The sequence below is a fragment of the Crotalus tigris genome, unplaced genomic scaffold, assembly GCF_016545835.1.
Source record: "Crotalus tigris isolate CLP2741 ecotype Arizona unplaced genomic scaffold, ASM1654583v1 scf7180000017729.2337069, whole genome shotgun sequence".
Lineage (NCBI taxonomy): Eukaryota > Metazoa > Chordata > Lepidosauria > Squamata > Viperidae > Crotalus > Crotalus tigris.
In genome coordinates this window covers 1,001,060-1,018,649 of record NW_024096596.1, presented here as the reverse complement: position 1 = coordinate 1,018,649, position 17,590 = coordinate 1,001,060, and the positions used below count along the sequence as shown (strand labels likewise).

The 17,590-nt window shown below is 34.7% G+C and overlaps 1 protein-coding gene across 13 annotated transcripts in view; it reads right to left on the bottom strand.

Moving 5' to 3' along the window:
- Nucleotides 1-6,359: 6,359 nt before the first annotated feature.
- Nucleotides 6,360-17,590, bottom strand: part of ATG4C (autophagy related 4C cysteine peptidase) — a 42,763-nt gene continuing 31,532 nt past the window's right edge. For all 13 annotated transcript variants that reach the window (XM_039339081.1, XM_039339082.1, XM_039339086.1 and 10 more), the window contains 4 exons: nt 15,575-15,653; nt 14,779-14,855; nt 12,499-12,618; nt 6,360-9,470 (listed from right to left, as the gene is read on the bottom strand). In XM_039339081.1, coding sequence (XP_039195015.1) covers nt 9,303-9,470; nt 12,499-12,618; nt 14,779-14,855; nt 15,575-15,653 — 444 coding nt within the window. In that variant the 3' untranslated portion in view covers nt 6,360-9,302. The remainder of the gene's footprint in view (nt 9,471-12,498; nt 12,619-14,778; nt 14,856-15,574; nt 15,654-17,590) is intronic.

The window sequence follows — 17,590 nt, the reverse complement described above, 5'->3', positions numbered from 1 at the left end:
GGGCAAATGTGATCACCTCTGCTGGTTAATACATGAATTTACAGTCAGACATTTAAAAATATTTAAAATAAGAGCAAAGAATACAGGAAAATAGCCTTACCTTTATAAGAATAAAGTAGCAGAAAGGATCAACTTCAAAATTATAAAATTATTAGAATGTAAAAAAAGCCAGCAGATATGAGACTCCCAAAATAAGTAAAAGTGGGAATAAAAGTGGAAAATGAATGACTAGGCTTTGGTGTCTAAGAGAAATTAAAACCTGGGTCTTCCCCTTCCTAGTCCAGTGCTTTATCCACCATACCACACTGTCTCTATGCATATATTCTACCATTTTTCCAGGCAATTAAACATCCAGGCTAATATGGAAAAGAAGATACTGTCAGAGAACATAGCAGGCATGAATAAACTCAGGGATTTTAGAGTGGCAATTTCATTAATGAGCATGTTAAAACTTTAGAGTAGGTTTGGGCAAGAAAATGAGTCAAAAGAAGTAGTGGTAGAAGAACTCATATTTTTAACTGTACAATATAAATTGAACATATGAGAAAAGGGGAACCATAGTGGAAGATCTCCGATCTTTAGAATGAAGGAAAAGTTAGACTTTTAGAAAACACTTTCAAAGCATCAATGTTATTTCTAAATTTTATAAAGATTAGTGACAGTTATACAGAGCCTACTTCAGGTCTATAGGCAAATAAATATACTGCAATGCACATTAAAACTACAGAGAAAGAAGTAAGACCATTAATTAGAACCAATGCTCCTAAGTCTGCTATTGAAGAGGATTAAATTGATCTTCCTTTGTTTTTAATAGGAACAGGGAGCACTCATTTGATAATGCTGAATGCTTTCAGTCTTTACTAGTATTATCATAGGGCTAACATTTATTTTGCTAACATTTTCTTCTAAGAGCCAAAGAGTTGCCCTTAAATGTGTATTTGATTAATCCTACTGAAAAAAATTATGGAGCAGCCGATTTTGGATTTTTTTCCCTTACAGACCAGCATTATTTATAGTGCTTAACATAGGACATTTTTTGTCAACCATAATTACATATAAATTTATTAATATAAATCAGCTGATAGAAATCTAAGGCATTTAAGAGAATTAGAAACTAAAAGACACACGCAGATCCTTCTTCAAAATAGACAATGGATCATCTCAGAAATAGTAATAGTATACATTTATATGGTGACCAGAGAAATCATACTTAGGTATTGTCCTTCCCTATGTATCTAGATTCTTAACTCAGAAATTATATTTAGGGCTCCAGTCCTAAACTTGGTTAACCTAGGATGAAGCCAAATTCAGCTTAATGGGATTCACTGTTTAGCAAATACAGCAGGGGTTCTCAACCTTGGCAACTTTAAGACTTGTGGACTTCAACTCCCAGAATTCCTCAGCCAGCTGGCTGAGGAATTCTGGGAGTTGAAGTCCACAAGTCTTAAAGTTGCCAAGGTTGAGAACCCCTGAAATACAGTATATGAAGATTTTTCTCAGATGTTACTAAATCCAAAGGACAGAAAGAAGAATGGGATATAGTCTAAAAGCCAGCTTTATCTTGCCTCAAGAGTCTTTCTTACCTCTCTCTCCAATTACAGTGCTCCATACAGCCAGGAATTTGTGATAACAGTTTTATCTTAGACTTGTCTTGTGAACATAATGAGATCAGATTTGTAAGGGCAGGATTTTTTTCCTGCATTTTAAGAAAAATGATAATAGGCTGCTCCAACTGAGTGCTGAAGATGTCACTTAGTGAAACAACGAAAGGTCTACAAGCAAACAACCAAGCTCAGAGAAGACCAACAATTCCACAGACTTCTCCAACTTGACTATCCTCAAAATAGTGTGGATGTCAATTCTCAGAAAAGCTCTAATAGCCAGAGAATTTGGGGAATAGAAGGCTGTCATCCAGAAGATGCACAAATTTGAGAAAATTGTATCAAACTACGTTATAAATATACTATTCTACTGAACCTCTGTACACATTAAAAAACCTAGTTTTAAACTATTTCATATGCTGCATCTGATAAGAATCATCTTATCTAAAAGATTAGTTATTTATGATACAATTATTGGAATGAGAAAAGGAGTGGAATGGAAGGAGCTACTTTTTCCCTCTAAGATGTTGAAGGGGAAAATGTTGATATTAACTTCCTGGCCTTCCTATCAAATGCATGCAAACACAGAGGCTTTTTACAGCTTGCATGTCTAAGATGGTTTCCACAGGAAAAATCTTTACAAATTAGAGCCAGTAAAGTGAGCTTGCAAAAGTTCAAAATTGGGGAGTGTATCACAATCTTCTCTTGTGTTGAAAGGAATTCACTTCCTAACATACATTTAGATTCAGAAAGAGCTTCAGTTTCACAGACACCCTTAGCAGCTGTGTTAACAGTGAAGGAGCTTGCTTTGTAAAGCAGTACAGTTATTAAATTTCTCCAGAGACCATGACTCATTAATCAAATATTCATACATCTTTGTAAATACACACAAAACAGAGAATGACTTCAGAGTGGACCATCCCAACACAAGGTCTCTTTCATGTAGGGCTGACAAAAATACTGAGAACAAGAGGTCATGTTGTCCATTTCTGATGCCCTATGTACCCCAATTCCTAAAACAGAACAGAAGAAATCTTACCACAGGCAAAGGCTATGGAGTTACAATTAAAATTACTTTGCTATTGCTTCATACTATCTTGCTTTCTTGGAAACAAAAAGTAGAATAATTTCTACTGTTCTTTGTTTTCTACCCGGCAAGTCACTTTCCCCTTGGGAGTATGGAAAAACCAAAGATAGAGTTTGTATGAATTTGTCCCATGCATTTGTATTAGTGTGCACAAAAACAACTTTACCACTTGGACTATGGATCTTAGAGAAAGCAGTCCTTTGAACTGAGGCTTAGCTACTTTGACAGCCCAGCTTTACAATCTGTGAAGGGATTAAACTTGCTCTCCTTTTCAAAGCATTTGTCTTGCTGCTTATTCATAGATATAAACTGCAGATTATTTGCTAATGTTTTGGGACTGGGTCCTGAACTAACCAGAATGTATTTTTTCTATCAAAGTTTTTCAAGTCAAGCAACAACAGGCAGACTCGCTTAAAACAAGCAGTTTGGGTTTTGCTTGGAAAATGGCCAGCACCTGTGCTGCTGTCCTATCTCTTTAAAACCTCTCCCCAGCCAGCACCGCAATTTGGCTATAAAAGGTGTGCTGAGAGGCAATTGGGTGTGGTGGATAGGGGATAAATTGTGTGTTTGTGTGGGGGGGAAATAAAGCAGTCTAAAGCAGCCTAAAATAGCTAGAAAGAATTTTCTCTAGTAGTTAGTGTAGCAGGAGTAGTAGTAACAGTGGGGAAGAGTGGAGTAGTGGTGAGTAATGAATAAATAGCTTATGAATGTATGTTACCTAGGGGCTTGTGCTGCTGTTGGCTCCTTTGTGTCTTGAGCACACCAAACTGAGTGTAGTTAAAAAGAACTTGACACTAACCCACCAGAATACTTTTGGATAGAATATCTAACTTGTTCCCTTAATTTTATGAAGAAACTTTTCTGAGTATACCCATGGCTATGTTTTGCAACCAAGATAGCTGAGATTTTTTGTTAACTCAGATTCAGAATGGGAATTTTTACACCTTTCTCCAACACTGCAGATTAGAGATCTGTAGAAGGCCACCATTACACAAAGCAGAACATATTCCACAATGTAGTATTTAGAGCTTATCTTAGAACGGACCATGGAAGGGCATTGACATCTAGTCTTTAGCAATTCATACTTTCAAATTACAGGAAATCTTAAATGCGTTCTGCTGGGCTCAAGTTGTTTTTATCAAAACTTCTAGAACAAGAATGTGAATGAATAGACATCATTACAATCAATAGATAAATGGCATTTGTAGGCATCTTTGTGACACCACCAAATTTATATTTTGCTACTCCATTGATATATGTTTGTGTATTACAATTATAAACTAGAGGAACAGTGATTTTTAGCTCAACTGGTTTAGGACCACACATATATTGGTTTGATATTCTTAGCATGCTAAGCAGATGCTTTCTCAGTGGCAGAGAAAAGCGGGGGAGAAAGTAAATCTGCATGGTGAAATTAATGAATTCCACAAGACTGGAAGGCTGACATTGATTGGCAAGTTTTTGCAGGATGTAACAGATTACAAAATATTTCCTTGGGCTTAAATTATATAAAAAGTTTGCCTTTATCTGAAGATAATTCAAAGCATGATCTTTTTTATGCAAATCATTGATAGAGAATCAGATGTTTGCAAAAAAAGTAGTAGATGATAAAATTATATAAAAGTTGTCTTTTTTGCTTCAAACTCATGGCAAGGCTTGGCACATTTTTTGATTGGATACATAGTAGACCCAACAAAGCTGGCCCCTTCTAAAGATAAATAGGATGGTCTGCAGACTGTTTATAATCTAGCAATAGTTTTTCTCATCCTTGTCAAGTTTTAGTTGTTTCAAGCCCATCTTAAATCTTCAGTCTATGTATCTTAATAAGTAACTAAAGCCAGGGTCTGATTTACAAAGGTATCTTTAAGAAAACAAGGCTATTGCTGGGTTTGTGATAACGAATGCTAGGATGGTTTCTGTTTGAAAGCAGCAGCAACGACACAAATTAATTGCAGAAATTTCAGAGATAATGCAAAGGAGGTAACAAGAAATCACCATGTAATTAATGTGGTTTCAAATTAAAGTTCCCTGTAGTTACTGAAAAACATTAATTTATGGTAACTTGGTAATTTAACTTGTCACCACCACACCACAGACCTCTAGGGATAAGGACAGTTCAGGAATGCATCTAACATGAGACTGGGACCCAGTGCAGACGGGGCTACTAGCTTTAATATATTAGCTTTTGCTAATGAAATGGTGCTTTCAAGCTTCACACCTTTGTTGGTGTACAAAGTAACACGATGGTGGCTCAATGCTCATCACTAGTGCCAAAAGTAGCTTAATTCAGGGGAATGTCTTGTTCTGGGCTGCAATGGAACTGTTATAATAATACAATAGTTTTAAACCTTCCGTAAGCAAAATGGAAAGGATGTGTATTAATCCCTTAACGATTTGACTGGAAGAGTTCCATGGATGCCGATGTAACTATGTAACCTGAAAAATAAGTTGAAATGGCCCTTACAATAGGGACTCAAAATTATTCGCTGGTTGGAATACTCTAAAAATGTCTGCATAGACCTGCCTTTGAAGGCCATTCAGAAATTAGTTTGTCCCAAATGCTAATGACGAATCATCACTACAGCAACATATTCCCTGTTCTAAAGACACTACACTGATTAGTAGTAGGTTTCCAGGAACAGTTTAAACTGGTATTTTAATCTATAAAACCATATGTGATTTACAACCTAGAGAATTAAAGGATTTCCTTTTCATCATAAAGGCTGCCTTTCTGATCCACTCAGTATACATATCATCTTTTGTCTCCCAAGTCCATAAAATTGAGGGGTTACAGACCTAGAAACAGAATCTTTTATTTTAGAATAGCCTCCCTCTTGAGGTTAGATTAAGGAAGCTTTGAAGACAGTTAATCCTGGAAGACATTTGTGGAATGAAGTTGATTCAATTATGTCAATCAGGAACCTGTTTATTTTTGATGATTGGTTAAAAGGTATATATTTTGAGATGGCAGAACTAAAGTTCAGGCCTCAGCAGGCCTTCGAAGCTATGGAAAGTTTTATAAGAAATCACAAGCCCATGGGTTAAGCATATGACCAAAACCACCTTATTTATCCTGACGTTTTCCACTTTATAGTGTAAGATGCTGGTAGTTGCTTTTGATATGCAATGGTAACCAGATTCAATACAGGTTTTTGAAATGATTTTTGTCCAGAAGCTTGCTGTTAAGGATGGATTTTTCTTACAATTAGAGAATCTAAAAATGAGCTACTTGTTGATAGCACAAAGGCTCTTCTGAAAAGATCTATTGTTATCTTGAGCGCTACTGGACGGTTTTGAATTCTCTTAGTAGCTTACATAAGATCTTTATCCCAGGAACAAAGTGGAAAGTATTATGATTTGCCCTAAAGAGTTTTATTTCTGCATAACTTTCTAACAGAATTTACTTTTATTTTAGCAAAGAAAATTGATAGCTGGCAAAAAAATTTTTTTTTAATAAAATAGAAGATATACACCAAGGTAAATGGAGAGTTAAGGAGACCGTAACACTTTAGAAATGACCAAAAGGTTTTGTATTATATTGTAAAAAATCTGTGACTAAATGTAGACAGACCACACTTAACAGCACAAGACAATTAAGGTTTTAGTTGCACTTCTACATGCACAAGTGTTTCCTATGAATCCTCACTGGTAAAACATACTGCACAACATAATTGTAGCTGCAAAATCTATGTTTAATTAAATATTCTGCTGTCTTTTCAATCAGTTTACACTTTTACACTTGATATAATATACATACAACAATCTTTTTTGTTAATCCATTGGTTTCCTGATTATTATTATTTTTAATTGTATATACCAACTAGTTATCCTTACTTCGACGTCCATATGGAAAATGCAGAGATAAAAAAATGAATAGATCTGTTCCACAGAGCAATGCATAGGCCATTTCATCTTAAAAGCAGGAACAGCCAAGCACATTTAAATCTGAAATCCTTTAATATACTTTAGGATGTAAATCATGCTACAGAACTGTGGAACTCTTCTTGTTCAAAACAACCACAGGATTGCCTTGCATGACTTCCACATTTACTTAATCCAGCTGTTTTATCTCACTTTTTCTGTAAGAATTCCATTCTTCAGCATTAGGCCTAATTCCAAGACATTTTCTTGAGCTAAGCTTCTATAAACTTTTTTTTTTGCCATTCATGTAAAAAGTAATATAGCTATTCAGTTAATCAGCTCTGTCAGAATGTTAATGTTGGTTATAAGAAATTGCTTATTTCTTTAGAAAATAGAATAAAATCAGCCCTTCAAAGGGAAAAAAAAATCTGCAGTTTAAACCCACAGTTTAAATAAAATGAAATCTTTATATAAGTATAAGAAATGTTTATATAAGTATCAGTTCTTCCAGAGATGCAAGGATCTATAAAATTTCACAAAATCGTGCTGTAATATACCTGTACGTTGGCTGCTGGCTCACTCCACAATTTTAGATTTATATTTAAGGATTTTGACGTTAAGAGGATAGATATCCAAATTGCACATGGAGGTAAAAAATTAAGCAAAACTCCCATCCAATCATTATTTGTATCCAATATTATAGGCTATAGTTTAACAGTAGCAAAATGAGAGGATTGGCCCAATATTATATTAAAATTTCTTGTTAAATTTCAATTACAATGGAATGAGTAGTCATTATAAGATCATATTGTTAAATAACAACCTTTACTTACTCTTCAGCTTACAATTACAAAAGCATCACTGGAAAAAAGTAAAAATACATTTGACTACAATACTCTGCCTAGAATTCCATGATTACATCCATTAAACATTATAGGGATTGACACAAAATAACACTAATATTTTGATTCCCTGATTCTTTATGCACATTAAGCTTAAGTTTTTAACAAAACATTCTACGTATTGGTTCCCAACAAACTCTATGCTCTCTTACAAACTAGCCAATTCCTTTGTCTTAAATTAGTTAAGTGAGGATCAGTTGAATCACATCATGGTCCTTGTAATACTTCAATCCTAGGTTCTCGCTTATCAAGCATTATCAAAAATAGTTTTAAAATACCCCGTGTACCTTAGTAGAAAGATAATCGCATTGCAATGAATCCTTTTGTAGTCAAGAATTGATCCAAATTTAAAATAGAAATTGTGGGAAAACTGGAAATATGAGAGAACAAGCCCAAAGCATCAACAATCAACCATATCTCAATAAGCTTAGTATCTTTTTATTGCCTGCCATTATATTTGTCTACTAATAAAATGTTGCTATATACATTTTAAAATGTTTTAAAACATATTTGATTCTTTCAGAACATAAATATTCAATAGATATATTGAATATTTTGCTACCATTTCGCTGAATCTGTTGGAGTAGATGGATACAGTACCACAATGGTCACTTTGATACATCTAAATGCTACTACCTATTAGCTAAAATCATCATCCTAGCATATGTTTTTACAGAAGTGCACTCTTAGGACAGATGGTCCCCAAAGCAGTAGCTATACTGCTTTAAGGAAATCCATGCAGCTCAATGTTGATCTGCAAAGCAACACTGTAAAATGGTTATATCAGTTATATGCAGACTATAGGATTAGAGATACACTACAGTGGGTAGGACAGTTCAGAACTGACATCTATCCTTAAGTTACTTTCCCTAACAGCTATCAGAGGTTCTTGAGGTCCTTCTTGACTTTCTAATGCCCCTGGGCCAGGAAACATACCTGTTGCTATATATATAAGGTGTATCCCTTTTTCCTGCTGTGTGATAGCGCTGGTCAAAGACGTCTGGTGCAGAAACCAAATGTATGGAAGATGCTGTACAATTCATGAAGTAGGCTAGAATGGGGTAAACTTGACTATTATGATGAGCAAATTGTTAAGATGTGCCTGAGCACAACATCAACACTGAACACTGTAGACCTTCAACATTGTCTTTTATCGTCTTTCACAAGTTTAATTAGCCGTTCACAGTACAGGTTCTGGGTTCCTTTTAGTTTATTCCTTTAACCACCAGGAACAGAATTATTAATTCCTAAGCTTTTTGACATATTAATTACAAATCTGTTCTTATTAATTATATGCCAATAGACACTTTGTTTGGTAAACCTTACACTTTTATCAATTAAAGCTAATATTTAATTAAAGGTTCCATGCGATATGGCTTTATGTTGTTCATATAAGGAATTCCTCCTGTTCAATTTTCCATCTTTTTTACTTTTTTTCTTTGTTACTTAGACTAATGGACTTCGGAAAGTTTGGGCTTAATATCTCCTGGAATTCAACTGCTGGAAAAATCTGATGATTCTAATCTTGCAGGTTAGACTTGAATCACCACTGAGTTTCTATTCTGTGTCACTTCCCAACTGAAGTATTGTGCATAGTTATGCAAAGCAAAGATTACTGGGCAGTGGTGCCTAGTCTTAAACTCTAGGATTCCCTTTGCTGGGAGTCAGAAAACAAGTTTTGAAAAACTGATCATTGATGATAGTCCTTGGTAGTCTACTGCTTATTGCCACAAGTTTTTATTAATTACTTTTAATTGTGTTTATGTTGCTTGTAGCTTTTAGTTAAACCATTTTGTAGCATCTGTGAAAACTGAGCATAAAATCATTTTCAATGAATAAATAAAAATGTCCTCATAGCAAGACAAAGTCTTCATTGTTAAAACACGCCAACTTTTTGTGTTCTTCTTCGGAGAACATTGTCTTCTCTTCTTGGACTGGACTCACCACAAAATCGAAGTCTCTGGAATGTCCATTTACAAAAGTAAACAAGGGATATTTCTCTTTAGACAATTTCAAAATCTACAGTGAAACGTATTGGAAAAAAGAACATGAATTAGAAGACCGATGCCAAGAGTCTAAGCGTATCAGTTTGAAGCAAAACGCACAATCATTTAATGCACATCTTCCTTTCAATTTTTTTGTTTCATCTCACGTTCCTCCTCAGCAAAGTGTACACCGTAAGCCATATTTATAATGACAATGAAGTCAACAAATATTTCCCATTAAAGGCAACATTTAATTACTTCTTGGGCATGGCAAAATTGAATCAACAATATTGTGACTCATATTTACTATTCTGCATCGGCTTTGGAGGTTGCTAGAATTTTAATACGTAATTTAAATTGCATAAATGGTTTCAATATCTTATAAAACTAAATTAGTTTACAGATAAAGTGCATAAGGGATTGGTCAAATCTATATTGGAAAAATATTAACAGCAATATTAATCTGGCATATTGAAAAAAAATCGAACTATTCAAATGTTTTAGAGGGAACCAACATGCTCCAAGAAAATTGTCTGAAGTAAAATCCGATTCTATGAATTTTATTGGGCTCTGCAGTTTTAAACTTCATTCTACTCTTCTTGAATCGTATCCTCCAGATAATACAGAAGTAGTAGCAGGATTGAGGAATAAGAATAAAAAGGAGAATTGGAAAGGGAAATTTTTAAGGTGGCAGTTGATGGCAAAGGATCTCAAGGGACATGATAATTAGGTACAGACTTTTTATTGCTTGGCTACTGGATCAATTCAGCTCCCATCAATAACGAAAGTTCATGGCATTCTGATACCTGCTTGGTAGCCTGTGAAATTAGCTGGCGGCTAACCCCTCCTATTAATTGGCAGGTGTCTTATAACTTGACAGCCGCCACCTAGTAAGTGTCTCACTACTACGTTACTCTTTGATCAGGGATAGCTGCCACATTTCAGATCACTTAGCCAGACAATGTAAATTGAATTTATTCTAGCAATACATGCTATCCGAGTCACAACATGAGGCTTCTACTTTCTTCAGTTAATTACTCCATCCTATAAATATTAAGCTTAAAGAAAATGTATGGCAACTTAGGACAGTGCAACATTCAGTAGCTGTTTTTATGGAAATAATTGTACTGATATTTCATTCTCCCTATACTGATGGCTCTTAAGATACGTGGCAGTGTGTATAAACCACCGACGATGTGAAACTCATTTACCCAACAGAAAGCCCCCTGAATGGTCTCTTTTTGACATTCTCCAAACATTTGGCACATAGTTCTGATTTTCTCTGGATTAAAAATATCCAGGCTCTAACCTGGCTTTCAAAAATGAAGCAAAGAAATGTGTCCCCCAGGATGAGAACACGGTCCTAGCTGTGGCTATGATTACTTTAAAATAAACCCAGATCTGATGTTTTTGCACTTGTAGAATAATTTTTCTTTTATTAAGGCACTCCTTAATAAAATTAGACCTTTCTATCTTCCTGATCAATGGCTGGTTTCAAATACAGCTATTTTTCTCACACAGAGACGATTTTAGAATGAATCGTATGTAAAATGTTATTCTCCAACCAGAAAACTAGAAATAACATGGGAAAAAAAATCTGAGGAAAAGTAATTTTAAATATTGCTCCCTTCCAGAGAGAGAGAGAGAATTCTCATATCTGAAAGCTAGTAAGTTTGACTGCCAGTACAAACATAAGCTTTAAAGTCCCTAATTCAAATGTCATCTCAATAATGAACTTTACAGCCCTAAATAAGCCTTTTCTCTACCTCCCTATACCCTAAGAAGTTGTATTAAAAAAAGTTAAAAATAACTTTACCTGGTTTTTTTCACCTGTTTTTTAAAACATACATTTTATTCCCATCCCCAGGTTTGACAAAATACTGATTTGAATATCAAATAATTTAAAAAAGCAAGTCTGAATCGGCCTGAGATACTAAAAAGTACTCATAGTATATTATTTTGACCTTTGCAGTTTGGCTTCTTAATCCTCAAATCTAATAAATAAGTAAACATAATAGCTCTGAATTTTATAGAAGTGATACCATGTAAGCTAAAAGAAGAAAATAAAAGTACAAAATTAAGGTCCATTTAATCGTCCCAGAATTCTCTAATAGAATTGGGCAAAATAAATCATATAGGACAGCTTGAGGAAAATGAAGAGATTAGTAGATATGAAAAAGCGTGGATAAAGTGAAAATGAAATATTTTATTGCAAGAATATAGTAGCAGCTTTCTTTCCATGTCTTAAGTAAAAATATTTTAATTTTTTTTCGAATGCACTAAAACAAATGCTTATGTGGTTCTGGGAAATACTTACCCTTAACGTGTCGCTAAAACACCATGATATTTAAAGTGTAAATGTAATGAACATACTTCAACTAATGAAGTAATAATCTACAATTTATTTGATTTAATATTTCCATTTAAAATCCTCCCAGAGAAATTGATTGTCACAATATACTTCTTCAGGCTCTAATGACTGGAAAAGGGATTTTTTTTGTAGATATATTTTTGTTTAAATGCTGCCACCTGGTGGGATAAACCTCTACTTGACTGTGAGGGAGAAAGATTGAATTAAACCAGTTTTACTCATAGATTTTCTAGAACCAGAACACTCAGGATTCAGAGACTTGCAGCCCCAGGACATTTAGAGGGTACCATGTTAGGAAAGACTGTCTTATAGTATCAGAAATAATTTAACTTGGATAAAATATCTTCTACATTCATATTCTGTCATAATACAGTCACTTCAAAGTGCACTTTAAAATATAGTTAAATTTCAATAAGAGAAAGATATAATGCTCTGCAAACATATTAATTTTTGCTACAGTTACTCTGCTTGTTACTGAATCCTTTGCTTGAGACCTTTCTAACTCTTTTTTTGCAGGTTTTAACTGCAACAATTTAACAGGATCACAAGCCATTGAGACAAGGTTATTTTGGGGTAGTGGTTTGGCCGTACTATGACAGTAATTTAAGTTCTACTGGTATAATTGAAATGATAGCATAAAATACAACTGAGCAAATGGGAATTACATTGGTTTCTTCATCTAAATATTTACCTTAGTTATTTCTTCAGCAGCCCTTTCAAAACCTTGCATGTCAGGACAATATAATCCTATGGTGCAACTTGGATCCATTTTTTTAAACGACATCTTCTTTGGAGAAGGGCAGTGGAAAGACTGCAAGTGACATATAATATTTTTAAATGGTTAATAAGCATCAGAGAAGACATATGACACAAATGTCCCTGGGTGGTTAGCAAATATTTATATGCAACAGATGAAGGTTAGGCTTTCAACAGGGAAAAAAAAGTTATGCTACTTTCCGTTTGCTTCTCAAATAATATTTCAGCCACCTACAATGTGGGATTACACTGAGATGGAGGAACAGACATGCTGGCAGAATTATTCAGAGTGTATGTCTTGCTTCATTTTTCCCCACTATTCTTCCATTTATTCAGTCCCCATTTAAATGTGCAAACTTTGTTATTTTAATGCTCTCTATCAATGATAATGTACAAGATATTTAAGGCCCACTCCATATTCTCCTCTCTATGAAAGGAGATAATGGAATCTGGAGGTCTTTGGCTGAATCTCTCTGCGATTCAGATAAATCAGTAAAGGCAGTATTAAATTAGAATACTGGCCTAAAAGCACAGCAGCCAGCAAAGATTTCCTAATGGACTGGCAATCTTCCTAAAGGACATTTTGAGAAATCTTTTTGAGAAGCTATTAATTACCGTGAATTGGAAAATAGAAATTAAAAAAACAATTAGCACAATAAGAGAAACACTGCATATACAGAAATCAGTTTCTCATTGTGTAACATTACTGTTACATTATTAATATGTAGTAATAATAATTGCTACTAATTGATATGTTTTTGGATCAATCGCTTAATGTAGTGGGCGACTGAAAAATTATATTAATAACCTATACTTTCCATCTGTACAATGTACAGTTGACATAGTACCACAAGCCTGCAATAGGAAAACTAATTTGCTTCTAGAAAAATATTTGAATATTTTAGCCGCTTTGGAATTTGCTTCACTATGTGATCAAATGCTATCCCGTTTCAGAGAGATTTCTTGCACTGAAAAACAAACTAAATTAGCATTTTGTCTTCATTTCTCAAAAGGTTTAGATAGCCATTCATAACTGTGGCACAGAAGAAGCTGATTTTAAAAATATCAGACTAATTTGATATATCTCATTATGACATTCAAATTAAAAAGTAATTGTGCAATTTAATTCAATGAAGTTTTCTAGTGGAAATGTGTAAGCTTGAAAAGCTACAAATATCTGAAGGACAAACTTAAGTTGATCAAATGAGATGAGTACATTTTTTTAGTTTCAAAGAGAGAAGCAGGATTGCCCTAGAACTTAAAATTCACTGCAAAGAGTATTAGAACAGCTGGCAACATAATCAGGGACAGTTCTCCAAGGCATAGTATCAAGGAGATACATCAGCACCACTATAAAATCTAAGTGAAGTTCCACACTGCGTCTTACTTTTAAAAGCAGACCATCTCTCTATGCAAAAATTATGAAGTAGAATCAGAAGCCAATCTTGTACAATTTTCCCTGTACAAATACACCCACAAATATATACACATTTCAAAGAACACAATATATACAAGACTCTCAGTCCCATCTGTTCACGGTCTACTCCCATAGGTCAAAGATCTCTGCATAACAGAGGCCTGCACATTTAATGTATAACCTCAGCAACTACTAGTCTGGAGGCAATGAATGGAAGCAACATATAAAATCTAGCAATTAATTAATGCATCTCTATAGCTTTGTTTGGAGACTTCAGCAGGTAGTACTGCTTGCCTAGTACTTTCCAGGCTTCTGCTGAGCATCTTTGTATCTGTGAGAAAGAAACAGCTTTCCTATTAAAGTAATATTAGTATCTGAAGCATCTGACTTTGGGTTAAACATTTATGAACATATTTGTGTCAAACACCTGGGAAGACTCTCATCTCTACTGCAATGCAATTGGATATCCAACATTTGAAACTCTACTAACTGCAGCACAGTACAAACTAGCCTAGAGGAGGAAAGTCACGGGACAGAGACTGTGCTGCTAACACAACGGGCTCCTTTTAAGAGGTGGGATTCTCTCAAGTTAAAAACGTGAGCCAGGCAACCTCCCAAAATACTATGGAGGTGTATTTGATATTATATATAAAGGATCAGCATTTGACAGAGGTGGATCTTTTTTTGATGGGGGGGGTTACTCTAGATTTAACAGGAAGAGGAGGTGGAAGGGATGATTTAATAATTAGTGTTTGGTTCACCCATGAAGCAAACAGTGCTGTTCTTTATCCATCCTACCTCAAGGGGGAAATCCTTTACGCTGACATCTACAAAAGACTGGCAATAATGAGGATCCATGTAAATCAAGCTGTCATCTACAAGGGCAAAACAAAAGACAAGTAATTCAAAAAACACCATATTATTACACTGCTTACAATCCAATTTCTATGCAGAACAGGAGGTGGGGGGGGGTAAAAGTCCCCTTAGCAAGTCACTGTCTGCCAGAATATATTCATTGACTGAGGTTTTTGCAGGGCGGATTAACTTCTGCATAATCAAATATGCTTGTAGAAGCAGAATTTTGATAAAGCGATAAGACTGTAATTTAATTTTTGGAGATAAAATTACTTTTACAAACACACAATTATATATCTTGATTTTGCCTATGAAAAATGCATCGTATTTCCTCTTCGTGACAAGAAGAACATATTTCTTGTCATTTGGTCATCAATTTGCACCATTTAAACTACTAAAGGATAAATACGTAACTAGGATCTGCCAGGTAGTAAGCAAGGAAAAGGCTCAGGGAGTTTGATGGAAGAGATAAATTATGCCTTGTTTGTGCAACAAAAGAAAATTAAATATACATTTTTACAGATTCTAATTATAACGTGGGGTAAATGACAAATGACTGGACTTTGGTGGGTCTGATAAATTAATAAAGAAATCTCTGCTTTTTAATCATTTTTCTTTCTGCGGGGGCTTATAATAACTCCAAAGGTCTTGGAAAAGAGATGGAGAGGGACACACACACACACACAAACACACACACAAACATACACATACACAAACACACACACATTAAAACACTAACCTTGAAATCCAGCAAAGTAATATGACTGTTTAGGTTTGCCTCCGATAATGCCAATGCAGTAGTCGAGGCTCAAAATTCCCTGTTTTATAAGAGTAGATTAACTGAAATTTAGACTTTTATGGCAGGAGATTGCAATGTAACAAGTTTAGACCTGTGGCCTTTGATTTGAGAACAATGCAAGCTGTTTGCAAATCCCTCAGTGCACAAACATGAACTCTTTATTTTTAGCTGATAAAGAATAATGAAGTATTCAATATGCAAATGCCTATGTATAAATAGAATCTTTTACAAAAGGGAACAATAAATCCTCCATGCATAAGCTCTGGATTGCACCTTTTTAAATGCAACAGGAAATCGTAAAAAACATCCTAGGGCAGGGGTCTGCCATCTTGACAACTTTTAAGACTTGTGGACAGCATTGTCAAGATTGCAGTTCCCTGCCCTAGGGTAAGACCATAAAATAGATTTGTTAGCCCAAGAATCTGTGGAGTTCTGGCCCCTGTACTAGCTATTAATCAAAAAAGGAAGTCCATTTTATCTTTGCAGGCTATAGATGAAAAAGATCTAGCATCTGTTAAATCTAGCATCTTGTCCTTCCATTCTCCTCGTCACCATCTTCATTTCCTTGACTGTTACCCTACGGAATACTAACAAAAAAAAGAGTATGGCATTCTTACAACTTCTGTCTGCCTTATCATTCTTTTAATTCCAGACTTCCGGTTCCTAAAGAACCAAAAGATTCTTTAGATATGTGCTGTCCTGCTTTTATTTAACAGAATATGCCCATATTTTATTTTATTTTATTTTTTAAAAAAGACTAAAAATCCAAATTATTTCAGTTGGCATAATTGCTTTCTACCAACTAGCTTGACCCTTTGAAACAAATTTTATTAGAATATTAGGTTTTCCTGGTGCTTATAATTATCAAGCAAAATATGAACATATGCAAAATATGCTGTAATCGTGTGAGTGTTACAGCTTGCCTTGTCTTACATGATAGTTACTACTTGATAGAAAATGCGATAACTTCTTAGATTCTGCCAAATGGCTCCTGTTGTATTTTCCTGTTGCATCTTCAAAAGCTCATGAATAATGACATGGCTTCTTACATGAGAACGAAAGTGAAGAGTGTTTTTTTTCTTCTTCCCTGTATGTTTATTTACAATATTTAAAGCACATTCAAGAATTCTGGACAATGTACAAAAGAGTCACATCCCGATAGTAAACCCTTCCAAGGAGATTCAAAAGTCAGAAGAATGCCTGCTGACATAGCTTCTATGCTCTCTCTATCCTTAGGCTGCAACTGGCTCGAAGCATTTTTACAGGGCAAGGATAAATTATTTTTCAAATTCATTTTTAGACCTCTTTTTTCAAAGGATAAGGGGAGACGGAGTTGCAGGAGAGATAGGAAAGTCTACAAATAAACTGACAGAAGGATATGAACTACCTATATAGTAAAGAACTTAGCCTTATAGTCAGAGTAAGGCAAATAATTAAAAAGACCAGATATACTGAAAGAAGGGTACAATTCCCTATTTTTTCCACTACCAATAGTTTTCTAACTTAATTTGCCCTCTATCCCCAAATGTTTGGCTCAAGAAGCAAAACACTTTGCCAAACCTCTAATACGAATCTGTGTAACTACTAAATGCACACAGTGGTCTTTATCCTTCAATAAATCCAAAATCTAGAACTAGATAACGGAAACATTAGTTTCAGAGATGGCCCATTGCTGATGTTACTGGAAGTAATAATTTTTACATTTTATGAAAAAAAAAAAGTTGGAAGCTATCTGATCTCTGAAGGAATCACCCAAAAGTGTGAAGCAAGTTCAGTTTTTATGGTGAACTCTGTAGCAGGAAGATAGCTATTTAGGGTCTGGAATTTATTTATTTATTTATTTTTGAGACTTATATACCGCTTTAAGTTCAAGCACTCTCTACGCGGTGTACACCAGTAAGCAATGTATATATATATATTTACATTGCCCCCAACAATCTGGGTCCTCATTTTACC